At 42.4% G+C, this 24,931-nt stretch overlaps 3 protein-coding genes and 1 long non-coding RNA gene across 6 annotated transcripts in view; 2 read left to right on the top strand and 2 right to left on the bottom strand.

Moving 5' to 3' along the window:
* Positions 1–12,724, bottom strand: part of LOC142896257 (protein NLRC3-like) — a 243,361-nt gene extending 230,637 nt beyond the window's left edge. Inside the window, exon 1 of the mRNA XM_076037839.1 lies at positions 10,939–12,724. Within this exon, the coding sequence (XP_075893954.1) occupies positions 11,253–12,077 (825 nt within the window). The 5' untranslated portion in view covers positions 12,078–12,724 and the 3' untranslated portion in view covers positions 10,939–11,252. The remainder of the gene's footprint in view (positions 1–10,938) is intronic.
* Positions 1,275–6,616, top strand: bpnt1 (bisphosphate nucleotidase 1). 2 transcript variants are annotated; one of them, XM_076037837.1, is made up of 10 exons: positions 1,275–1,435; positions 2,284–2,406; positions 2,537–2,641; positions 2,755–2,862; positions 3,183–3,231; positions 4,050–4,133; positions 4,338–4,429; positions 4,540–4,737; positions 6,047–6,157; positions 6,251–6,616. In XM_076037837.1, exons 2-10 carry the CDS (start codon positions 2,287–2,289, stop codon positions 6,395–6,397), a joined length of 1,014 nt encoding a protein of 337 aa, XP_075893952.1. In that variant the 5' UTR covers positions 1,275–1,435; positions 2,284–2,286; the 3' UTR covers positions 6,398–6,616. The 2 variants fall into 2 exon arrangements, with proteins under 2 accessions (XP_075893952.1, XP_075893953.1); XM_076037838.1 differs by lacking the exon at positions 4,050–4,133.
* A 2,955-nt stretch (positions 12,725–15,679) lies between the features above and the next one.
* On the top strand, positions 15,680–17,329 carry LOC142896204 (uncharacterized). Of its 2 annotated transcripts, XR_012928310.1 has the most exons (3): positions 15,680–15,793; positions 16,649–16,949; positions 17,030–17,329. It is a non-coding gene; the product is annotated as an uncharacterized LOC142896204 (long non-coding RNA). The 2 variants fall into 2 exon arrangements; XR_012928309.1 differs by having other exon boundaries at positions 16,649–17,329.
* Positions 17,330–18,580: 1,251 nt separating this feature from the next.
* LOC142896253 (regulator of G-protein signaling 6-like) overlaps positions 18,581–24,931 on the bottom strand; it is an 81,830-nt gene continuing 75,479 nt past the window's right edge. Inside the window, exons 15-18 of the mRNA XM_076037835.1 lie at positions 23,047–23,233; positions 21,309–21,398; positions 21,089–21,142; positions 18,581–19,644 (exon numbers count right to left, since the gene is read on the bottom strand). Of these exons, the coding sequence (XP_075893950.1) occupies positions 19,594–19,644; positions 21,089–21,142; positions 21,309–21,398; positions 23,047–23,233 (382 nt within the window). The 3' untranslated portion in view covers positions 18,581–19,593. The remainder of the gene's footprint in view (positions 19,645–21,088; positions 21,143–21,308; positions 21,399–23,046; positions 23,234–24,931) is intronic.

Genomic DNA, 24,931 nt, shown 5'->3' with positions numbered 1-24,931 from the left:
TAGACACACAACATTTCAAAGGTAAACAAAAGGCAGAGACAGTCCCCAAATGCATATCAAACAAACCCAAGGAGATGCCTTCTGACCCTCAGGGGTTCCTTTCTTGCGACATGTAAGTCATGTTAGTTAATTACAATAGGTGAGATGAACACAGTTCTTACACCCGTCTGGGAAAAACTTCCATTGTTAAGAAAAAACATTTCAGGGTGTGGATCTGACTGTCTTACTGTCTTACTTGCAGTACCGATACTTTCGAACAATGGCCAATGCGTTCTGTAAAGTGTGGAGAGAGAAATCTTTCTGAGAAACACGATTGGACATTTCAGTTTTTAGGTTTCTACTTATTGTGATCATCTAGATTTTTTTTTTTATTTCTGACATAGCATGGTCTGCTGTGGCAATGTAATATAAAAACAATGCATTGAAACAGTATCTTATTTAGTTTGGTGTTGCTCTGACAAGGTAAGTGTTTACAGCTATATCAAGCGTGATATTATGACCACTGACAGGTTCAGCGAATAACGCTAGTTATCACTTCATCATGCAACCCATTAGTTGTTGAGACATATGAGATGTTTGAGGGCTAATTGTGATTGGTTGATTGGTCAGGGCTGTTTTTGGCAGTAAAGGGGGACCAAGCAGATGGTAATGTTGTTATGCCCGATAGGTGTGTACATATCTTATAGAAAGATTTATACGTTTTAGGACGCTCTTTAAAACAAAAAAAAGTAAACAAATTTGTATTTCCTTTATTGGAAACCAACTAATAAAACAGACAATAAAAGTGTCTATTATTATTATTATTATTATTATTATTATTATTATTATTATTATTATTATTATTATTATTATTGAGCAGATAATAAAAGTGTCTAATGCTATTATTATTATTATTATTATTATTATTATTATTATTATTATTATTATTATTATTAATTTTTAATAATAATAATTAAGTAGTAGTAGTAGTAGTAGTAGTAGTAGTAGTAGTAGTAGTAGTAGTGGTGTAGTCAAGACGTAGCAAACCCGGCGGACATTTGGACCCGTAATTTTAGCATGTCTGTCACACGCAGACAGAGATTTCACAGTGCAACATGAGTGAGATTTAACGGCATTGTACTTCCGCGTTTGCCAGTAAGATTAATGTAGTTGCTGGGGCTTCTCTTTCGAGCCTGTGTCAGGATAACGACTTGTCACTTGACCTAATTAGTATTACATGAGCATATTTTTTGACTTTTTATTTTTTCACTTTCTAAGCGCTTCGTGAAAGTCAGAGCTGACGCGGTGGGGTGGCCAACACACAATACGTGGGTTTTCGGCAGGCATCTTTCTTGACTACTCGGGCAGAAAGATCTTTCCCCCACTTCCTACGCCTCGCATTCAAGTTGGTGACCGTGTCGAGAGAACTGCTAGTAGCCAGCAACATCAACGCCAAGTGAGTAACACATCTACTTCTCACCACTAATAACAGGGATTCTTTTTTTTTTTTGGGTAACGAAATCGTGCTCAGCCGCCTTCAATGAAAATGTGCCTTCAGTCTTCCTGCTGCCTGCTTCTCATGTGTTTACCTTTTGTTTGCGACGCTGGTTTCTAGTTCTTGCATAACTTGAAATATAAAGTTTTTTGATTTATATGGTGGGTGGGACCTCTTTTCCACAGTAATTTACCTTTTTAGTATCTCTTATTTCTATAAAATACTGACGCTAGTCGCCGCCACTCTGTACCAATCAAGCGCTCATCGGTCAGTGTTCTTACTAAAGGAGGTGTTAAAATAAACAAATAAATAATAGCCTCTTTCATGATACGACATGTAAATATCGTCTGACTGAACCAGTGCTGCATGTATTGTATAGTACCAATTTGCCAATTCCAAGTGTCACTAAAGGCTGCTTCACCTCCACTGTCAATATTTTTGTTTTTTATTTTTATTTTCATTTTCTCCTCTGAGCATGACCGGAGCAATATCAGTGTCCTTTGGAACCTGCAGCAGGCTTGTACGATGAGGTGGCCCTATTTAATAGTCATAGTTTAATATGACCGACAGTGGTTATGCGAGTTTGTGTTTAATTCTTCCCCTCTTAAAAAGGTGCTATAGATAAGTAAATTAAATGCACTGCATTTGGAGAAACACTCCTTGTTGGATGATCGAGTCTGTGACACCTTAATTACCAAATTTCTCTTTAATAGATTTAAATCTCAAACCCCTCTAATTCTGGTGGCAGCCACAGTATATACACTGTATACATTTTCTTTCCACCTACAAAAATGCATCTCTGTTTTTAGGACATGTCTGGGAGCCCTGCTGTAGTGATGCGCCTGGTGGCCTCTGCCTACACTGTGGCAGAAAAGGCAGGCGCCATCGTGAGGAAGGTGCTTCACACCGGAGAGCTTGGAATTGTGGAAAAGGTGAGATAAAAAAAAAAATCATGTGTAATGAGTATATTAAAAAAAAAACAAAAAACACATTTGACAATGTGTGAGTGTTGCTTGCTGTACAACAATGCCAATGAAAGAAAACCGCATTGCCTCTGCACAGACTGGAGCCAACGACCTGCAGACCCTGGCAGACAGACTGGCGCAACAGAGCATCTGTGCGTCACTTTCCAGACGTTTCCCCAAAGTGACCATCATTGGAGAGGAGGTTAGCGTGTTTGATGCCAAACAGCCCATTAGGTTTTGCTTTTGTTGTTTTTTTTTTATGGTGCAAAAGGAGCGTGAAAGTTTGCTGATGACGTGTGCCACTGTCTACATTAGGACCTACCAGCTGAGGAGATAGGTGAAGACCTCATTGAAAACAGCCAATCAGAGGAAATCCTCCAGATGTCGTGTCCGGCAGAGTACAGCGAGGTGAAAGAGGAGGAGGTAAGCTGCTCGTGGACTCAAAACCCATTCTAAAAGTTATAAAAGTAGACTAGTTGTAGAGAGAGGGCGTCAACAACTGGTGTGATTTTTTTTTTTTATTTTTTTTTTTTATCACTTTTACAAAGTTTTTTTTTTTTTTATGGGAAGAGTATGATACCTGCAAGTTCTTGCACCTTAACAAATATGAGTCATTATGTTGGCTTTTCAAAAATATTCTATAAGGTCCCCAGCAGCTCTGTGACTATGTAAAGCAAACCTACCTGCTGCTGAGTGATTAACGCCGTCTTTCATTCTGCGCTTGCACTTCCTTTGACTCTCAGCTCGTCGTGTGGGTAGATCCTCTGGACGGCACAAAGGAATACACCGAAGGTAAGCTTGCGTAACAAGCGCCTTTTTTTATGCGTTAGTGTGTGAAGGGTGAGCACCGCAAAATGCCTTTGCTCTTGGCGCAGTACAGACTATATACAGTTCTTTGTGAGGAACTCCCCGAGTAAATTTATAAATCACTATCTGCGTCGTCTGCTGGCAGCACTGATTAGCTGTCTGTGACACAGCTCTGCACCCTGAACCTTGTCGAGTAATCTTTTCCAAGTTAAGCCACACTTTGTAGGGTTTTCTTTTGTATGTCAAGTAGTTACACTCTGACTTACCCTGTAAACCGCCATTGAATAAGTTAGATCACATATCAGTGTTGTTAAATTTTTTTTAAGTCAGAGTCCATTCATGGTGTGTTCATTTTAAAGCTGGTCATTTTAATAAAGATAATGTCAAGATATAAATCTGTCAAGCTACAAATGCTTACATGGAAACATATTTTGGCTCAGGTTTTAACACAGCACCAACATGTACCACTCAAACAGACCTGTTTTCTTCTCCTTCCTCTGGGACCTCAGTGTAGGGCCTACACTGTTTGTCAATGCTGTTTGTCGTTCGTTGTCTCTCATAACAATGCGTAGCACCCCACTGTTACCACACTGTAGCCTTTCAGTTTCCACTTGTGCCACTATTTTGTATATATAAAAATATAGTGGCCCCACTGTACATTTTAAACAATGTTGGATTTGCCAACATAATCCATTCCGTTCACCCTGAAATTCTTTCTACGATTCCCTCTTTTTAAAAAAAAATCTTTTCCAACTTATTTAACCTCGCTTTTGCTCTCTGCCTACCCCTCTCCGCTGACCCAGCGTCAAAGCTTCTCTGCCACGTCACGGAGGCCCAGATCCCGCACAGAGGGCTGGACGTCCCTCGGCCTCCCAGCACGACCCTCCGTACGGGACGGAAACGGCAGGAAACTGCTAGAAAGATGACATTCCAAATAACTAACTCTCCTTTACCTCCTGCTCAGCATGTTCCTCAGTACAGCTGCATGCGTCACCAGCCAACATAAGAAACAATTGTTGACGAGTTACGTGAAGGTGAAACGGAATGTTGCGACTTGTCCAATCTAACACTCTGCTGTATCCTCCCACTAGGCCTCCTGGATAATGTGACGGTGCTCATTGGTATCGCGTACCAAGGCAAAGCCATAGCGGGTGTTATCAACCAGCCGTTCTACAACTATCAGGTACACGTTACAGCCTTACAACCACCCACCAAACCCCTTTCCATCCTAAAAAGTATGTAAATCTCCTTTTCATTTATTAATTTTTTAACATTTTTCATCTCACTTGTCAGAGCGGAGCTGGAGCACAGTTGGGGAGGACCATGTGGGGGGTGACAACGTTGGGCGCCTTCGGCTTTCAGCTGCAAGAAGTGGCGGGCGATCGACGCATCGTCACCACCACGCGCTCCCACAGCAACAAGGTGGTGATTGATTGCGTGGACGCCATGGAGCCTCATGAGGTCGTCAGAGTGGGTGGCGCCGGCAACAAGGTGAGGTGGAGGACTTGCATAGCCTGGTCATGGCTTTTAAACGTTTTTTTTACAGATGGGTTGAGTAGGCGCAACCCAATCCTCCTGATCAGGCCGCCTGGTTCTTCTGTTATGGGGTTTAAGAGCAGGTTTAAAGCCAACTGTTACAACGCTGTCATCTCTGATCTTTTTTTTCTTTCCACTTACATCCCTCTGCTGTTCTTTTAAACTTTAACTTCAGCTCAATTTCCCGCAATTCCACTTTTTTTTTTACAATTCTCTGACGACGACCTCTTTTTTTCCCCAATTCTCTCTTTCACTGCGACCTGGTACAGGGTCAGAACAAGCACTTAATACAGACATTTACCTTTTATAGAATTTAACAATGGTCCTATTCTAGGCACAAATAATTTTTTATCAATGTTTTCTAATAATGTGTTTCTAACCTGACAGCCAGCCCCTCAGACATTAAAGCTGCTTTTACATGTTTGCTTGCTCCACTTTTTCTGAAACTGTGCACTAAAACAGGGGCTCTCAAACTTTTCCACTCCTTGGCCCCCACCCAACAGCATTACTATCTGGCTGCGGACCCATTTAGCAAACCAACAGACAATCAACATCAAACATCAACTTTTAGAATTTTTCTTTCTTTTTTTTTTTTTTTTTTTTTTTTTACTTTTAGTTGTTATGCAATAATTGTTACATTTGTCAACAATAATATCAACTAAAATGTTGACAATCATTGCCATGATTGTGTCTTCCACAGCTGGACTCTGTCTGTTCCTTTGGACTCTTTGGTCACAAACCCGTCCATTTTGCACTACCTGGCTGGCTTGAGGAGTAAATCCCCTTGATAAATGCCACAAACTGGCTCGTCACACACACAACGCCATGAAATATATTTTTGACTGGCAGGCAATCATACTATATTATTATAGATTATATTTAAAAAAAATAAATAACGATTAAACAATAATTTGATTATATTCGATAATAATAATCAAAAGATAATTTGAGTTTATTATTTATTTGCATTTTTTCTTATCTTCTCTCCAATTCTCTGCGGCCCCCACTTTGAAAACCACTGCACTAAAACACAAATGCCTTTTGGATATCACCAAGGGTTCCAATACCTCTCTCGGGTTATTGACACGTGTCACTTTTTATATAGCGCTTGGTTTTGTCCCTTCCCAATAAGTGGGAAATAAAGGAAACAAGAGTTTCTTGTTTTTTTTTGGACAGCTAAAGCTCTGTTAGTCTGTTTTGCAGAGACTTTATCAATTTGCTAATGTTCTAAAATGTCACATTTTGTGGAATGATCTCTCGATAGATAATTCAGCTTGTTGAAGGACGGGCCTCTGCATACGTCTTCGCCAGTCCTGGGTGCAAAAAGTGGGACACCTGTGCTCCTGAAGCTATTCTCACTGCAGTTGGCGGTACAGTCAGATCAGCCTTAAAATCACTGTCTAAACATTTTCTTTTTTTGTAATATATATATATCCACTTTTACTGACTCTTTTCTTCTCCAGGTAAGCTGACCGACATGCATGGCAAGCCGTACAGCTACCATGCCAGTGTGAAGCACATGAACTCTGCAGGAGTTCTAGCCACACTACGAAACCACGAGTACTACCTCAGCCGAGTCCCACAGACAGTGGCACAAGCCCTCAAGTCAGACTGAGGTTGGTTTTCAGCTGTTTGTGAATTCAGCAAATAGACCCCACCGAAGAGTCTGTGGACGTAACTGCAATTAAATCTACCATTCTACATTTGTAGGAAATGTGTTTGATTTTTCATCTGGATAAAATGTTCTTCTTTCTTTAAATTGTAAGGAATACACTTTTTACTGTATACGTTTGCATCACTGTGGACATATTAAAATTTAAAACATACACACTAACTTGACAACGTCTATGTATTTCATTTGTGCAAATGTGAACATATTTGAATTTGTTGTTTCCAACTTGGGCCAAATGTTTGAAAAATATTCAGTGCGTAAATGGAAGACTAATTAAACGCCCGGGTTCCAGGAGGTGATCAACACAACGGGTCTGTCTATTAAAACAGTTAGGTGAAGGCAGTTGATGTGGTCCAATCATTTATTGTCTTTGGAATTTGTTTGAACTGGTTTCTCTGACAAAAACAGAAATAAGATAACAAAGGGTCAATATTCTAACAATCCAACAAAGGCTATCTATTCCAAACAATCAATTGTTCTTTAAATAAGGAATAACTATCAGAATGTAAACAGGCAGCACGTAAATCAGATTTTAAATACACAGAAATGAAATAAACTCACATCGCAGGTACTCGGTTCAATCAATAATGCTGCGACTTCCGACATGAGGCCAGCCAGCTCCTTTGTTCTCAAGAAGAGGGTGTGACACTGTTTAGCTGACTTCCTATATAGACTCTGAGCTCCGCCCTTCCATGGTTAGAGTGGATGCGTGCAGTTAGAGTAAGTGGAAGGAAGAAGGTGCAAAGAGGAGAGGATTTCCCACATATTAATACATCAAATACAGAGTCAAATGAATTAAAATACACAAGTTAACTGTGCATTTAAAATTTTGTTCAACCAAAAAGGACAAAGTAAAAATGCTTTTAACTTGACTTATATTTTTGAAGCTTTTTTCTAACTTTCTGCCACATTCTTTATGCTTTACCTGCTTATTTCTTTTCTAAGATGCTGTAATTGTTTGCTTAACAGTATCACGCACGCATATTCAAATATCATCTGTAGCTGCTACACTCCACTACTACTACTCCACTATTGGATTGGATCCAGCACCTTCAGAAAGGGCGCTTGGTATTCAGTGGTCGACCAAAGATGACACTTTCAGTTTTAACATCAGCTTGAAGGGTCAGCCTTCAACCCGCCGTGATTGTTTATCTGTAATTGCTTCTCTCTAGATCCACTCGGATTCATTGCTCCATTCAGTCTATGTGGAAAACGTATTCTTCAAGAGCTTTGTCATAGAGGTATTGGTTGGGATGACCCACTCCCAGAAGATATTACGCCACGGTGGGAGGAATGGATGATTGATCTTCTCACGTTGAAAGAAATCTCAATTCCGAGATGTTACCACCCACATGACTTCCATAACATCGTCAGAGTAGAACTACACCACTTTTCAGATGCCAGCTGTGCAAGTTATGGTGCGTGTTCTTATCTCAGGTATAAAAATGACAAGGATGAAGTCCATTGTTGTCTCGTCATGGCAAAGGCAAGAGTCGCACCATCAAAGGTTACAAGTATCCCAAGACTTGAACTCTCGGCAGCCGTGGTTTCCGCCAAATTAAGTGTCATGTTAAAGAAGGAACTTGACATGAAAATCGATCAAGAATTATTCTGGACTGATTCGCGAGTTGTGCTTGGATACATCAACAATGATGCTCGTAGATTTCACATATTTGTTGCAAACCGTGTTCATCTGATAAGAAAAATTAGTGATCCCAGTCAGTGGTATTATGTAGACACCTCAGAGAACCCAGCAGATCATGCATCCCGAGGTCTGCATGCGTCAAACATCCGCTCAACAAATTGGCTCCAAGGGCCAAAGTTTCTCTGGAAGCGTGAATTAAATCCAACACCCAGCGGCCCAGCTGAATTGCTCGTGGGAGACCCTGAAGTCAAGATAATTCAAGTGCTTGCAACCGAAGTCAATAACTGCAATGATATTCTCAAGCACTTCAATCACCTTTCCTCTTGGACAACATTGGTAAAGGTGGTTGCAAGAATCAAGAGGTTGACGTCTAAACCAAAACAACATGGTGAACATGTCACTGTTGAAGAACGTGAGAGGGCTGCGGAGGCAGTCATTAAAATCGCACAGCAGCAGGCTTTTCCCCGTGAGATGAAGACGCTTCAAAGTGGAAAAAACCTTCCAAACTCAAGCTCTCTCTTCAATCTTGATCCCATATGGTCAGAAGACCTTCTCTGTGTTGGTGGGAGATTAAACCAGTCATCTCTCTGCCATAAAGTTAAGCACCCAGTCATTTTACCAGGTAACAGTCCCATTACTAAGCTGATTGTGTCCCACGACCATGCCAAGACGTGCCATCAAGGTCGAAGCCAGACACAAATGGAGCTTAGAACAAACGGATTCTGGCTCATTGGTGGGAGCAAATTGGTCACTAAATTGATACACGACTGTGTGCTTTGCAGAAAACTTCGACGGCCAACAGAAAGCCAACGAATGGCTGAACTTCCCAAAGAACGTCTTGAAGCCTCAGCACCTTTTACATATAGCGGCATGGACTGCTTTGTTCCGTTCATTGCAAAGAAAGCTCGCAAGGAATACAAAAGATATGGTTTGATATTTACCTGTCTATACTCTAGAGCTGTCCATATAGAAATGCTCGAAGATTTATCAACAGACTCATTCATTAACGAATTGAGATGCTTCATCAGCATCAGAGGAGCTGTCCGACAACTGCGCTGTGACCAAGGTTCTAACTTTGTCGGTGCCAGAAATTAGTTTAGGGAAGCACTTAAACAATGCGACACTAAGCTACTGGAGAATTTCCTGTCTGAAATGCAGTGTGAATTTGTCTTCAATGCCCCTTCTGCCAGTCACGCAGGTGGTGTTTGGGAACGGCAAATCAGGACTGTGAGAAACGTGTTGAATGCCACCTTCGCCCAGAGCTCAGGCCGACTTGATGACGCCTCTTTACGAACACTGTTATATGAGGCAATGGAATCAATGATCCACATGCATTAGAACCTTTAACACCGAATCACCTCATCATGATGAAATCGAAGGTTGCTCTTCCGCCCCCTGGGGTATTTGTGAAGGAAGATGTATATGCTACAAAGAGATGGAGGAGAGTCGAGTACCTGGTTGAACAATTCTGGGGTCGCTGGAAAAAGGAGTACTTGCTCAACATATCGACAAGACAAATTGTCATAATTAACGATGATAACCTTCCGAGAAATCATTGGCAATTAGGACGAGTGGTGGAGGCTGTTCAAGAGAGTGACGGCTTAGTCCGTCGAGTTAGAGTGCAAGTTGGAGAGCAAAGGTTTCAAAGGAAACAAAATCCTTCCTCCAAACCTTCCATTATCGAGAGACCAATTCAAAAATGTGTGCTTCTTCTTGAAAATTGATTTAAACAAAGGGCCACAATAGTCAAACACATGTCTTTACCAATTATTATGATTTCACCTACACACTTTTGAGAGTTTAATGTGAAGTTATCCATGTATTATGTCAAGAAATTCTGTACAATTCATTTGCTCTTTGTGTATTTGTTCATTCATTGTCACAGAATTTGGTGGGAGTGTAAATGATTTTATTTTGAAGTGTTGTTGTGTTACCGTTTTTCGTTTGTGCCTTTATTTTGAAAACCGCCTATTTCCACTTTGCCGAAGAAAGTTTGCTCCTGCCTCGGAAAGCAACATGCTCCATCTCACTTCAGAGTCGGTAAAACATGTAAAATCTACTTCTAACGTAATGTGTTACTCTTGTGTCACTGTGGCTTGCCTTACGTTTTTTTTGTTGGTTATCTTATGTAAGGAGCATCATCACGAAGTGTCGAAGCTAAAGGTTTAGCAGATTGAGTTCAAGTTTAGCACCCTTGGAAAGCGGAAGGAGGTAGGCAAAGTTTATTGATGTATTTAATGTGAAACATTGAGTTTATGGTGGATAATTGTTTATTGATTCAAAAGATGTAAATATGATTTGTATTGTTTGCTGAAGCATGACACCACGTCATTGTATTTAGTTTTGTTTTTTGTTTGTTTATTAGTTTTCACAGTGTCAAAACGTGAAGGATTAGGAGGAGAAGAAGAATAAAAGAACACCCGTAAAAACCCTTTGCAAGTAATTCCAAGTGGGCTGCTACAGTGTGTCCAGCTGATAGTGAAGTTTTTCTTTTTCATGATTTTTTTTGGACAAACTTAGTTTTCTAGGTTTCAGGATGAAAACCATATATGTTTTTGTTAGGGCTGTCGAAGTGAATGTGTTAATAACGCATTAACGCAAACTCCTTTTAACAGCACTCATTTTTTTTATGGTGTCGTTCACGCCAGATTCTAAGCGGCGAGCACCTTCGCCGCTGTGCAGTGATCGTTTCAATGTCTGGCCTATTTTGTGCACGAGCCACAAGCGATCGCATCAAACTGGACAGGAAGTCACTCAAAGAAAGATGAGAAAATTTGGTTAATTTTCTAAATAAAAGCAATTTTCAAAATAAAATACCGTGCACACAATGTTTACGTACCCTAAACGTATCACAGCCTTCCTGCAGTTCCTCACAGCTGGAATCAGTCTCAATCTTCCCTCCATGGTTGTCTTGTACTTCATCAGGTTCAACTCCTCCAGAACCTCCTCTGACATCTGCAGCATGTAGGCCAGAGCTGAACACTGGATGGCTGAGAGTTCCTTCTCTGATTTGTTCTCTGACTGCAGGAACTCTTGGACCTCCTGATGCACTGACTGATCCTTCACCTCCAGCAGACAGTGAAAGATGTTGATGCTTCTGTCAGGAGAAACATCACCAGTGTTCATCTCCTTCAGGTTGTTGATGACCTTCTGTCAGGTTCCTGGATGGTTGTCAGTGAGACCCAGCAGGCTTCCTAAGAGTCTCTGGTTGGATTCCAGAGTGAGTCCATGGAGAAAGCGAACAAACAAGTCCAGGTGACCGTTTGGACTCTGCAGGGATTTCACCATCATCCTCCTCAGGAACTCAACCAGGGATTTTCCAGATTGATCATCTCCTGTTGTCTTCCTGTTGGTGTGACAGTGCAAGATGTAGACTGAAGCCAGAAACTCCTGGACGCTCAGATGAACGAAGCAGGAGATGGTTTTGTGGAAGATCACACTCTCTCCTCTGAAGATCTCTGTACAAACTCCTGAGTACACAGAGGCGTCAGTCACACTGAGACCACACTTCTCCAGGTCTTCACTGTAGAACATGATGTTTCCACTCTCCAGATGTTCAAATGCCAGCTGGCCCAGCTTCAGAAGAAGATCCCTGTCAGCCTCCGTCAGCTCCTGTGGACCTCCTCCATACTTGTGCTGCTTCCTCCTGGTCTGGACCAGGAAGTGTGAGTACATGTCAGTCAGGGTCTTGGGCAGCTCTCCTCTCTGCTCTGAGCTCAACATGCTCTCCAGAACTGTGGCAGTGATCCAGCAGAAGACCGGGATCTCACACATGATGTGGAGGCTCCTGGAGGCCTTGATGTGGGAGATGATCCTGCTGGACACATCTTCTCTATCTCTGAAACTCCTCCTGAAATACTCCTCCTTCTGGTCATCGGTGAAGCCTCGTACTTCTGTCAGCCTGTCCACATATGACGGAGGGATCTGATTGGCTGCTGCAGGTCTGGAAGTTATCCACAGCAGAGCCGAGGGAAGCATATCTCCTCTGATCAGGTTTGTTAGCAGGACACTGACTGACTTCTTCTGAGTGACGTAAGTCACCACCTGGTTCTTCTCAAAGTCCAGAGCCAGTCTTCTTTCATCCAGGCCGTCCAAGATGAAGAGAAGTTTGCAGACATGCAGCTGCTCTGCTGGGAGCTTCTCTAACGTTGGATGGAAAACATGGAGCAGCTCCAGAAGACTGTAGTGCTGCTCTTTGACCAAGTTGAGCTCCCTGAATGAGAGAGGAACCACCAGATGAAGGTCCTGGTTCCCCAGGCCATGGGCCCAGTCCAGAGTGAACTTCTTCACTGAGAAGGTTTTTCCAACCCCAGCGACGCCGTTGGTCAGCACCACTCTGACTCTGAGTCCCTGCTGCTCAGGTGAGGCTTCAAAGATCTGGCTGCACCTGATTGGACGGTCGTGGAGGATCTTCTTGGTCTCTGCCTGATCTCATGGTGTCCGTTGACCTCCTCACTCAGTCCCTCAGTGATGTAGAGCTCAGTGTAGATGCTGTTGAGGAGGGTTTGACTTCCTGCTTCTTCACCTTCAGTCACACTTTCACATCTCCTCTCCAGACTGATCTTATGCTGCTGTAGGAGCTCCTGCAGACCATCAACCTCTGGAGCAGAGAAAAGGTTAGAGAAGAAAACATCAGTGTGACAGTGTGAGCATCATTTCCTGTCCACGACTTGAAGTTCAGCTTCAAGTCGTGGACAGGACTTGAAGCTAAAACTAGTTTTAGTTTTACACAGCAGCACCTAAATGCACCTCGCGTTGTGTGGCGTCACCCCTCTTTCATAGCAGTAGGTTAATGAACGACTCACGCAGCGGTACTTTTTCGAATATGACGAGGAGAGTGATAAAAGCAAATGTCTTGTTGTGGAAAGAGACACAATATGTGGCTTGCTTCTAAAGGGGAAAAACCTGACAAACTTCCATTTAAGAAGCTCGCACTAAGCGGCTAATCTTCAGTACCTTGCTAGCCTCTGTCGGTCCCTTCCCCTGCCTCCGCCTGCAGGCGTTTTTCCTTAGGCTCGCGAGGTAACATCTCGGTACGGTACGGGTCAGTAATCAGGCATTTCCACGAGCCCCAGCACGGTCCCAGGGGTTAGGAATTTGGTACCTGCCTCGTTGGGGTTCGAAGCGAGCAGAGCTGAGACCATAAGGGTGACGTAGCAACGTGCATGGCACTGATTGGCCAAAGGTAGTCTTTCACGAAAGACCAAAACCGCCATTTTTAAATGCCCCGCGTGTGGATTTTTACATTAACACGTATTAAAAACTGAAAAGCTTATGAAACTGTACCATGGGCGAACGAAGAACTACAGACGTTTCTGTTCTCTTTGGCCGAAGAAAAAGCTCAAAGAGAGCTGGACGGACGGAGCGACACGCAATGAAAAGCCTTCCTGGTTTCGCAAGCCGGTGGCAGTCGCAGTACGGCGAAACAGTGTCTGGAGAAATAAAAAAAATGCCGGACGACTACCGAAGCACCAAGGACTACAACGGTCGGAGTGGAACGAATAGAGAAAATGTTGGAGGTTCGTTCACCCTACTTTTCTTTCAATATCTGTGCTTTTTCAATGTTACTTTAGCTCTAGACAGAAAGAAGGTTGAGGCAAAGATGCTGACCAGACTCATTATCTCCAGAGTGAGACTCACCTAATCAAGGCTGGTCTTTCCCTGGTGGACACACACAGAAACAACAGAAGCTGAATTCACTGGTTTGACTCATTCAAAGTACTTTTCTATTTCTTTTATTGCTTTAAACGAAACATTCAGAATCAAAACAAACACTCATCACAATCACTGATGTGAGGGAATAAAATGTGCACTCCTATTTACCTCCATTGCATTGATTCTCTTCAATCTTCCCTTTACTGGTGAATATCTCTGAAACAGAAGATGATTTTGATTTTACTGATTACAAAGAGAAACTCATCAGTCATCTGAGCACACAGTGGGATTTTTGGGGCACTTTATATTTATAACAATAGAAATATGATGTCCAATCAGGGTTTACCTCTCCTCTTGAACCACAACACGCCAAGTGCAGCCAGGATGGTGATGGGCAGCACAGTGAAAGCCACCCATGCAGCTGGATGGAAGTCAATAGTGTTTATTTAACAGAGATATCACAACTGCCTTGGAGAGTTTATCATACATGCCTATTTCAACTTTTGTCTCCAATAAATGTCCATATGCTACTATGTTGTGAAAATGTTTCCACATGAAATCATGACATCAGCCACTGAGCAGGAGATGTTTGAGGAGCTGGAGACCAGAAGCCAGCTGCTGACTGACACCAGACCTGAGGAGTTTCTGCTGTGCGAATGAAACCCGGCCCTCATACTGTGAGTTCTGGCCTGCATACACTATTTTCCTCTCCATGTACACCATGATGTGGGAATAATCTTGATCACTGCGGTACCACAGGATCTCAAGAGCTTCAGCACTTTGTGGTGGATGGAGCCAGCAGGGTAGCGTGGTTGATTGTCCAGTCCGTACATGGACCAAGGACAAGACTGAAACCTTAATTTCACCTCCAGCTGTGGAAAGAATCTGGTCAGTTCTGTGCATGGTAAGAGTCTCACTTCCCTGAATCATCTTCAATAAAAAAGAATATGTCATCTATCTATGTCCCAGACTGCAGTTTATGAATAGGGGGCGCTAACAGAGGATAAGGCCACAGGAATAACCTTTGACTAAATCTGGTGCAATTGATGCTGATCATGTGATCAATGTACACTGTCACTTTAAATGAAAAAAAAAAATACTTGGATGAAGTTGAATTAGGGTTAGACATTTCACGGGAAATCATTTTTGGCCTTTAGGGGGGACTCCAAAGTAGACAACTTTGCCATTGACATTGCGATATTTTTCATTTTTCAAGTGGATTATCTCAAAATCTATACAGTAATATTTGACATGTGAGGTATCATTGGAAAGCCTGTGAGCTCTATTATCACAATCAGCTCAGCATTTTTGGCCTTTTGGGGGGACTTCAAAGTAGGCAACTTTGCCATTCACATTACAATATTTTTCATCTGTCCAATGATGCCTCACATGTCAAATTTTATTGTATACCTTTTTAATTAATCCTTGTCAAAAATGAGAAATACAGTAATGTGAATGACAAATTTGCCTACTTTGAAGTCGCCCCAAAGGGGCAAAAATGATTTTGATAGTGGTATTAGACATCCCTGGCTTTCCAATGATACCTCACTTGTCAAATTTTACTGTATAGATTTTGAAATAATCCTTGTCAAAGATGAAAGAAAAACATACTGTGAATGGCAAAGGCTCCAACTTTGAAGTCCCCCCAAATGGTCAAAAATGATTTCCCGTGAAATGTCTCAGCTGATTGTGATAGTAGACATCCCTGGCTTTCCAATGATACCTCACATGTCCATTTCCACTGTATAATTTAGTCAACAATCTACCTCAAAATAGACATAATGATTCGCTGAATTTTATATGTTGAACAGTGTTGGGATCAGCACAGCCATCTAGTGGTCAAATAGCGGGATTTTTTTTTTTTTTTAAGGTGGAATCGAAACCAGAATCACCGCTGCGAATGTGGTGCCAACTTCAGCGTCGTCAGTGAAGGTTGCAAATTGGAGCGAAGTTCATTCATATTCCATCCCTGTCCGCGCGTTGCTAAAATCGCTGCCTTCATCTGTTTCGTTTAGAAAGTTTGAAGGAACTGGAGTCTGGTCAGATTGAACTGTTAACTCGATGGTTGATAATAATCTTAAAAAAAAATTGTGCCGTGTTGAGCTGTGTTGAGTCTGCCTTGACAGTCACGGTGTGTGTATGTTAATTCTGGCTTCCAAATGACCTGTCTGACAATAAAACGCAATGGTTAATTCATGACCAAGTCAAGTGTAATGACGACCAAAAGGGATTCACAACAAGAGTGTTGTTGTTACGGTTACCACAATACATGCGTCCATTTTAAAAACAAAAATTAAACAAATTGATGGAAACTGCGTAGTTTGCTGTCACGGCTGCCAGTTTGGCTGTTAAAAACAAAACAAAAATAAAAACAAAAAAAGAGTCAACACAGATGTTGGCATATTATATGCTAATAAAGGGCATCTGGTCCTCTGTTCAGAACCACACCGATAATACTGCTGTTTGAACAAGTTGTTTTTTTTATTTTATTTATTTATTTTATTTATTTATTTATTTATTCATTCAAAGTCAACCTAAATGTCTCTTAATGTGTCTTTATATGCTGCTATTTTGCGTAATGATTTACTTGTCAAGTATGACCGAAGCCGCGCAATAAATAAATTGTGTTCAGCCAACAGTTTCACTGTTTCTTTGTCATATCTTAATGTAGGGAACCATGAGAACTCCAGTGATGCCTACTAGTGGTCATTAAATTGTACCACGTTTGTTGGTGTTTAGTTGGCAGATGCAGGCCTTAGTGTAAGGTTCCATCAAACCTTGTGGAGGATGTTTTACCCTCATTTAATTCCCTGTAGTGATGCCACTCACAGTTTAATTTTTTCCCCTGCATTGAAGTTGTTGTAGTGACTGGTCTTCTGATTTCTGTCCACCAGATGTACCTGAAACTTCCCTGCACAACCTGCACCCTGGAGAACCTGATCAGACTGGAGCCTCACTGACCATCACCACTGCAGAAGACGGCAGCGAGAGCAGCGTCATCAAAAATATTTCAGGAAGCCTGAAGAAGTGCCTTTATTCAAGGTCATGCTTTCATTGTGTGCATTGCCTGACTTGTACTAGACCTGTGCTTTGTGTGTAACAACTGCATTCTGTTTTGTTGCTGTCCGTCCATTCATTGTTGACCCACAGAAGGACCTGAAGGTGATGTAGAAGGTGATGAAGCCAGACTGTGGAGTAATGGTGAGACATTTGTCCTCTCCTCGGCACAAACTATTTCCTAAAGCCTTGAAAGTAATTTCCTTGTGCTGTTACAGAGACAGAGTTGCGGAAGGCAAATCCAAGAAGTCCAACATCATATTCTGTTTTTATTTTTGAACTGTTTTTTCTTGTCTTCAGTCTTCAAGATCATTTTCTGACAGTTTTCTTCTGTCTGTTGATATTGCTGTTGGCACCAGCCATTCAAATTCATAGATTTCTTTAAATTTCTTCTGATTGTTTGCTGTTTAACTTTATTGCTTTTGTGTATGTTTGTATAGTTTTCCAGAAAACATACTCCTTGTTTGGTTTTTTTCAAGGTTTGTCTCACACAGGCTATTCGGTAAAAAAAAAAAGAAGCCCAACACACTTGGCTGAAATATTACAGGGCGCGTATAAATAGGTTAAGTCTATGAACTAGAAGAATACATATACAGTCAGCTTTTCTCAATTTTCTTGATACTTGTAATAAGATGCATAAACTTACTCCAAACCAGATATGCTTGTTACGTGTTGAAACAAGATGGAAAAAATGAATACAAAGTTCTGATCAAAAACCCCTTAGAATTATAAAAGACAAACCAAGGAATTGGTTCAGACAAAATCTTTACCTGCACACATACGGAAATTAACAATGCAACACCTCACTAGCTGACTGGAACCAGCAGCTCAGAAATCATGGACACTAAAAGATAGAGGATGATTCAATTAAAAGGGGGAAACTGGCATTTGTGTGACAGAAGGTGTGTTCTTTCTGGTTGATGTGCTGCAGAATACTGGAAAACAAGAAAAAAAGAACATTCATAAAGAATCGTTCGTTACCATGTACACATCATTCGATGAACAGATTCCCATCAGTGTGGCATGGGCTGGTCGTGTGGCCTTAACACTTCTTAAATTCTGAAAGGAAGCATGAAATTGCATTGACCATAGTCGACATGTGGCTCCCTATTAGTGTAAGAGATGGAGAAGAAAAAAACTCTGTCCTTAAAAATTAAAGACTTGTGCGGTGGCTGGTGAGAAATGTTGTTGGAAAAAAAACAACAAAAGAATTTGATATTACGTGGAAAAAAAAAACCCATTGGTGCCCTCGTTTCTGCAAAAGACAAAAGACTTACAGGAACAGATGTCATCAATTACATAGTGCCAGGACTGGATGCTAAGGTTAAGTCAGCTAGTTAGCTTTATAACTCAGCTGCAAAGGAGTGCAACGGCTAAAATGTAATTCGATAAACTCTAGCAGACGTGTGTTTTTGACTTTGACTGGAAGAAAATGGGCTCAGTGTCAGAGATTAGCCACAGCTGTCCTGCAATCACACTGTCTGGTTGCTGAAAAACTCCACCACGTCCAAGCACTTCCGGGAGACCAGCATACATTATAAACTCGCTAAAAGGGTGATACTCACAGAAAAAGCCAAGCTTTTCGCTGTCAAGCCTCTACTCGATGTTTCACTCAGCCATGTCCAACAGACTGAAGAAGATAAGAAGGTTGTCAGCTCAATTTATAGACTCCACCCTCTCACTGCTTACAGGGCCTCATAATGCTGTACTCAAATAGAAGGGACTTAAGAGCTACAAGGAAAAAGAGGAAAAGAAAAAAAAACAACCCAGGATTGAGCATTCTCTTTATTACAGTGGTCTTTTTTACAGTTGGTGTTGTACAGCTTGAAGGTTATTTTATCGAACCGTTGTGGACGTCTGAGTAGGAATGTTCAAAAGAATATGTTGCTCATTGAAGTCATAAAATCTTACCTTTCCAAAACTTCAGTCTATTGAGCTTGGACAATGGGTAGGGGGGGGAATACACTTACAGTTTGAATCGACTGAACCTGGATTTTACACCATGTGACATCATCTGAGCAGGTTATTGTAGTCATTCTTGCAAACCATATAGGGTGGTGGAGAAGGGGAGGGGGGGGCAGATAAAAAGTTTTATTTTCTTAAATCAGCTGGAACAGGTGTTAGCAAAAGGAATAATAAGATTACAATCACCCTGGATTAGCATGGCATAAATCATGTTGTAATAAACATATGAAATGTAAACACACAAAACAAGCCCCCAGCAGGTCACACATAGGCGATTGATCTTGAGCTATTCCATAAATGAACTCTTGATGAAACATTGGCGCAATTCTCCATCTTCTCCACTGGATGGCATCATGATCAAGCAGCAGTCTGTGTTTCTTGTGAGCCAGCCCGTCCGTCCTCTGAATGATGTGACATAAAACATCTAGCTACAGCATTAGTCTAAGTCTCAAGCATTCCATGTTTATATCGCCTCCACGGCTACTGCGCTAACACGAGTGAGATGGAGGGGAGGGGAGCAGCCTGTCAAGCAGGAGACTGCAGGAGTACAAATTTTATGAGGACAGTAGCGTTTGTCCTCGACACTGTGGCTGCGCTGAGCTCAGGTCTGCTCATTATTGCATGATGTCAGTCCTCTTTGAGTTGATCTCAGGTGATCCAGACCCACTGGCGGTCTGAAAAGCAGATTTTATTAATTTTGTTTTATTTTTTTGGCCCCTGCGGCTACACCCAAACAACCTGGTGTCTTCTCCACCAGCACCCCAGTCGTAAGCAGCTCCTCTGCGGACAGTCCCTCTCACTCTCCGTCAAGACCACGTCAGGACGACTGCATGAGGCCCGTCAGACGCTTGCCCGTCAGCGACTTGCCCTGTTTGGAGAGTAAAGAGCGAGAGGTGGAAGGGTGGGGGTGAGCGTTGAGGGGAACCGCTGTCAAAGTGCTGTCATGTTAAGAGCCGGCTGAAAGGTTAAGAAAATGTCAAGGAACTCCGGTGACACTGAGCAGTTCCCTGACACAACAAGTGATGCTGGATCTTGTCTTGACATTTCCCGCACGTCAGCCTCCATGAGAGGTGAATGCCCTACTCGGCTTGAAAGATCAAAGGTCCTGCATTACGCTAAATATACAGTACATCTCCAATCTGCCAGTAAACAAGGACAAGAAAAATAAAGTTGCTCCCTCCTTTGCCTCTTTATCCCGTGCTACATTTTTAGAAATTGTGTGCTAAAAAAATGTGCAGTTTGGGGAATGAGCTTTTCCCACTTAACTTACAACACACCCCAGACAGTTGTGTGTCGACCCCTCTAGAGACCCAGCTGTTCAGCTTCTGTCCTCGTGGGAAGATGTGAAATAGAGGGCCAAATATGCTGTTTTATAATTAGTCACTTAGCCTGCACTGCTGCACTCTGAAATAAAAAAAAATAAAATAGAAAGAGCTAATAATGGGTATAATGAACAAGTAAATTTGCTGATAAAAGTAGCAGGTGGGATTGACGTTTTGACACAGCAGCAGTCACAGCACTGTACAGTTGCAGAATGTTTTTCAGTGTATCCGAAACAGATTGTTTGTGGTTTTGTGCAACTGTTTGAAAGAGATCATCCGGCGACTTCCTGTCATCCCTCTGTGATTTCAGGAACAACTCAATGAAGGTCTGTAATTGGCAATTAAATTCAAGGCTAAAAACATGAGGTGACCGTGCAATAGCGCAAGAGAACAATTCCCTGTCTATGCTTATGAAACTTGACAGTTTAATCAGAGTGGTGAACAACTGGCCCCGCCCAGCACCTCCCACTCCTGACAGCTAATCTTTTCCTCGAAAGTCATCACGGAGAACACGGCCCATTACTTGGCACCATTAAGGGACAAGACATTGGAGAAGTTCTGCGTGTCGCTTTTTTTCCCACACATAATGTTTGCATTACTAAAAAAAAAAATGCAGAAGACTCATTACGACCATTAACTCAAATATTTTAAAAGTAAAAGCACAAGATCATAGACTTCATCCAGACTGACAAAGAGTAAAAGCTGCAAAAAGAGTTAAATATGCAGTTATCCGGAGATCTGTTCCCCCCCCACCCCCCGCCCCCACCAAATTTATTTTAGGAAGCTGCTCTGCATGATTTGGGATGAGGAAAATAAAGATGTGAGAACAGATTAAATATTGGCCTTTCAATCCAACAACATCCTGCATTGTGGAGCTGCAGCAATTCAACGTCTTTTACCCTGGAGGCTGAGCTCTGACAAATACGGCATGCAGCGGGCACCATCATTTCCACTTTAATGAGGGCTGTTTAGAAGCAACGGGACACTCACCACACTGCGTGTGAACTTCTCCAGGGAGGTGCGCCGTCCCTGCTCTGTTTCAGGCTGAGGAGTCAAAGGGGAACATAAAGGGGGAGAAAAAATAGATTGAAGCGCACGTGTTTGCCTGATCAACAACAATTTTAAAATCTGACTTATTACACATAAGTCATTTCTAATGCCATAGAGTAAAACACAGCCTGAATTTTACCAAAAAGACGACGACACCTACTTTCTTTCTTGCTATCAGCAGGTCTTGGTACAAATTGGAACGCAGGAAGCGTGCGTAGCTGTCGCTTTTCATCAGCTTGTAGATGTGGCCCTGAATGGAAGGAGTGTGTAAGGGGACACGCAGAGGACAGTGGCAATTATCTGCATCCGTCTTGCGCACACGTTTACCAGCAAAATCAATTGAGACACTCGCTGGCCGACAAAGATAGTTTGGGGCGCACATTACTACTTGTAATACTTGACAGAAAGAGTTCCAACCCCCCCCCGCCCGCCCGTCCCCATCACAACTCCTCCCTTCACTGCCTGTAACAGGAGAGAAAATCTGAGGCTCATCTATTTCCCAGCAGGTTGAATTTTCAAGGGATCGCTCCACAATATAAACCAATTAGCTGCTACTGGTGCAGCGCGTTGGAGAGACAAATGGGGCTGACCACAGTGAGGTAACACCGATCGCCTGAAGAGATAGAAATTCAGTGGATGTGCCCTCTTTTTTCACTATGGGTCCTGGAGGAGGCCGCCTGAGCGGCAGCGCTGAGGGTGAGGTGTGGTACAAAAACATGTAATATACAGTATACATATATTATGTGTGTATACATATATATGTATACACATGTATGTATGTGGGCGACACAGTGGCACAGTGGTTAGCACTGCCGCCTCACAGCAAGAAGGTTGTGGGTTTGATTCCGGGCCTGGGACCTTCCTGTGTGGAGTTTGCACGTTCTACCTGTTCCCCGTGAGTTCTCTCCGGGTTCTCCGGCTTCCTCCCACACTCCAAAAACATGCATGTGAGGTGAATTGGAAACTCTAAATTGTCCGTAGGTGTGTACGTGAGTGTGAATGGTTGTTTGTCCCGATGTGGCCCGTCGATTTGACCAGAGTGTCACCCTGCCTTCTCCCTATGACAGCTGGGAGAGGCTCAGGAATGGAGTGAAGTGGAGTGACGTGGGTATTGAAAATGTAGGTATGTATGTATAGTTTTCCATTTTTTAAATCACATTTTTTTGCCTCAGCTGGTCCTCAAACAAATGATAGAATATATCTCAGATATGTAGCTTCATCGTTGTTTGTGTTCTGTTCGAATAGTATTTCAGTATATTTTAGTATATTCTGTATGGTGGGAAGGCAGGTTATAGAGGTATAGGTACTGCTAGGTGAGGGTAGGTAGGGAAGTACGTCAGTAGGTTATTAAAGTAAGCTAGTAGGACATTTATGGGTAAGTAAATACAGAGGGAGGGAGGTTGGTATGCAGATTGGATGGTTTTTAACTCCCAGCTGTAGCCAGCTGGCTATCTCTAAATCATTTATCATTAATTTGCAGTTTTAGTGAATGACAGGAGTGCTTCTGAATGAAGGAGGAGGGATGTTGAGAGGTTGTTGACTCTTGGACAGGTGTGATGAAAGAAGTAGGTGTTTTACTTCTGCCCATTCTGTTTCTATTCATCCAGACATACGGACCATTTCCTTGACAGAACTAAATTAAGATGTTTGGCTCTGGAGTTGTCACACGCCTCTGTGCGACTTCTCAATAGTCTATTTCCATTTATTCGCTCTGCAAGTGTTTGCCACGTGTCTATTTTTGGACAGAGTTTAATCAGGCTTTTACAGAGATGTTGATCAGTCTTCTCTCAATACTTCTGTCGCTCTTCCTTTCAAAACAAGATCTTTGAGGCGGAACATGGAAAAGTAGGCTGCACCGAATGTGTTTTATCTTTCCCTGCATCCGGTGCCCCGCTCACCTGTGCGTCCTCGTAGCTGTATCGGCTGGGGTCCTTCAAATTCTGACTTGTGCGCTCGTAGCTGTGCGAGTCCAGGTTGATGGAGCTGGGCGCTCCCTCGGCCAGGAACTCAGCCCAGATGTCCTGCACCCTCTCTGCTACGTCCTGCTGGGGCATCCTCTTCAAGTCCTGCACTGCCAACCAGAACCTGCAATACAAACACGAAAGGAGAAAAAAAAAGAATCTTCTGACATCTCGAGAATGCAAGGACAAGTATATAATATATGATCTATAAAATTCATGATTACAATAGAAAGCTCCAAAGAGCTACACAGTGACTCCTACAGGAAGTTTCGCTAGCTCTCTGTTCAACAAGCTGTTTTGGAGCTTCATTTAGGGAAGACCACAGCCGACCAGGTAACTCCAGCTCTATTTCACCCGGGCCCCTGCATCCTCTCCACTCACACCAACTAACTTCAACACCTTCAAAGATGAAGTTATTGAAAATAGATTCTAAATCCCAAAAGAAACTTTCCCTGAACAGAAACTTGAAAATGTGTGTTGGCGGTCGTGGCCTGTGTTGAACACCGGAGACAGCAGAGAACCACAGGCTGGTTCATATCCAATATTACATCAGGTTTAATAATCTAGAGAGAACACCTCTGGGTGTGCTTCTCCCTCTCCTCACTCCGCATCTCCAGCTGTCTCTTCAGTACTCCACCAGAAGCTCCTTCATAGCAGCAGAGGCAATTAAAAGGTCCAGAAGAAGAAGGAGGAGGAGGAGGAGGAGGAGAGGAGGAAGAGGAGGAAGAGGAGGAGAGTGGCAGAGGTGATATGAGAGGTGAGAGGCGATAAGGACGTACTGTTTTTATATACACCGTCTTATCTCCTCCCGTAGCTCTGAGGCACCGCCAACCTCCCTGCTATCTCCCCAGCCTGATTCCCATGACGCCTCCCTCTCACCACGGCGTCACCACCGGCTTCACACGGCGACATGCATGTCTTCGTGCAGGGCCGATAAGAAGTTTGCACCGTGGCTCAATAGCTGACAACAAGTCTGAGAGTGTGGCTCGTTAAATAAGGAGGGAAGGTCACTCTATGTCGATACGCGAGCACACAGTGGCAGCTTTGGTGGCGGCTGTGAGGAATGTACTTCCCCTTTGAGTCATGGGAAATGGTTGATTTCTAGTGCTACAGCCTGGATGCTGTGTGCCTTGATTTCTTCTCAAAATGAAAGGTTTCAATGTGCATTGTGTATTGTAATGTGTTCATTTGGTTAATTGTGGAGTTTGCAATTGTATAATAATAAAGTTATATATATGTGTATATACATAAATACAATGTTTTTCTTTTTTCCATTCTTTGTTATTTTCACAATGTGAAAATGTTATCCAATTCTGACCTCTACTGAGCATCCACACACACCTTTGTTGCATCAGCCAAGTATTGGCTGTTTGATTTTTTTTTAGATTCTATTTTTTGTATTATTTTTATTTTCTAAACACGCAACCCTGAAATGAGATTTTGCCTGCATATGCCAGATGTGGATTAGAGTGAGCAAAATGACTCACAAAAAGGTCCTGGTAACTTTGTGTTCATGTCTTTCCAGTTTTGGCTGTTTTGCATAAGCCCATGAGCTGCAAAACAGCCACAAAGTAGAAAACATTTTTTTTTTGCTTATAGCTTCTTTGATTACATATTTGCAGCGAGCGTGTGGGCTGAAAAGGTGGGTTGGCACAGCATGGATGCCAGAAAGAGAGAGGAAAATCTGTTTTCTGGCTATTTTTTGTAACGAAAGACTGATTGAACGTTATTCACTGCTGCTGCACACAACAGATTGTCTGTCTGATTGTTTCAGGTTTTTTTTTTGTTTTTTTTACAATTAAAGATTAAGAAGAAAGCTGCA

The sequence above is a fragment of the Nelusetta ayraudi genome, unplaced genomic scaffold (assembly GCF_046127955.1).
Source record: "Nelusetta ayraudi isolate G7.1 ecotype Tasmania unplaced genomic scaffold, CSIRO-AGI_Nayr_v1 ptg000052l, whole genome shotgun sequence".
Taxonomy (NCBI): domain Eukaryota; kingdom Metazoa; phylum Chordata; class Actinopteri; order Tetraodontiformes; family Monacanthidae; genus Nelusetta; species Nelusetta ayraudi.
Note: the sequence above shows the minus strand (reverse complement) of the source record. Positions and strands in the feature narration are given on the sequence as shown.

What these genes read in the sequence shown, in the direction of transcription:
- bpnt1 (XM_076037837.1), top strand. Translation starts at nt 2,287, where the DNA reads ATGTCTGGGAGCCCTGCTGTAGTGATGCGCCTGGTGGCCTCTGCCTAC. An exon ending in GCGAGGTGAAAGAGGAGGAG is followed by an intron (nt 2,863 to 3,182) that starts GTAAGCTGCTCG and finishes TTTGACTCTCAG; the next exon opens with CTCGTCGTGTGGGTAGATCC. An exon ending in CACAAAGGAATACACCGAAG is followed by an intron (nt 3,232 to 4,049) that starts GTAAGCTTGCGT and finishes CCGCTGACCCAG; the next exon opens with CGTCAAAGCTTCTCTGCCAC.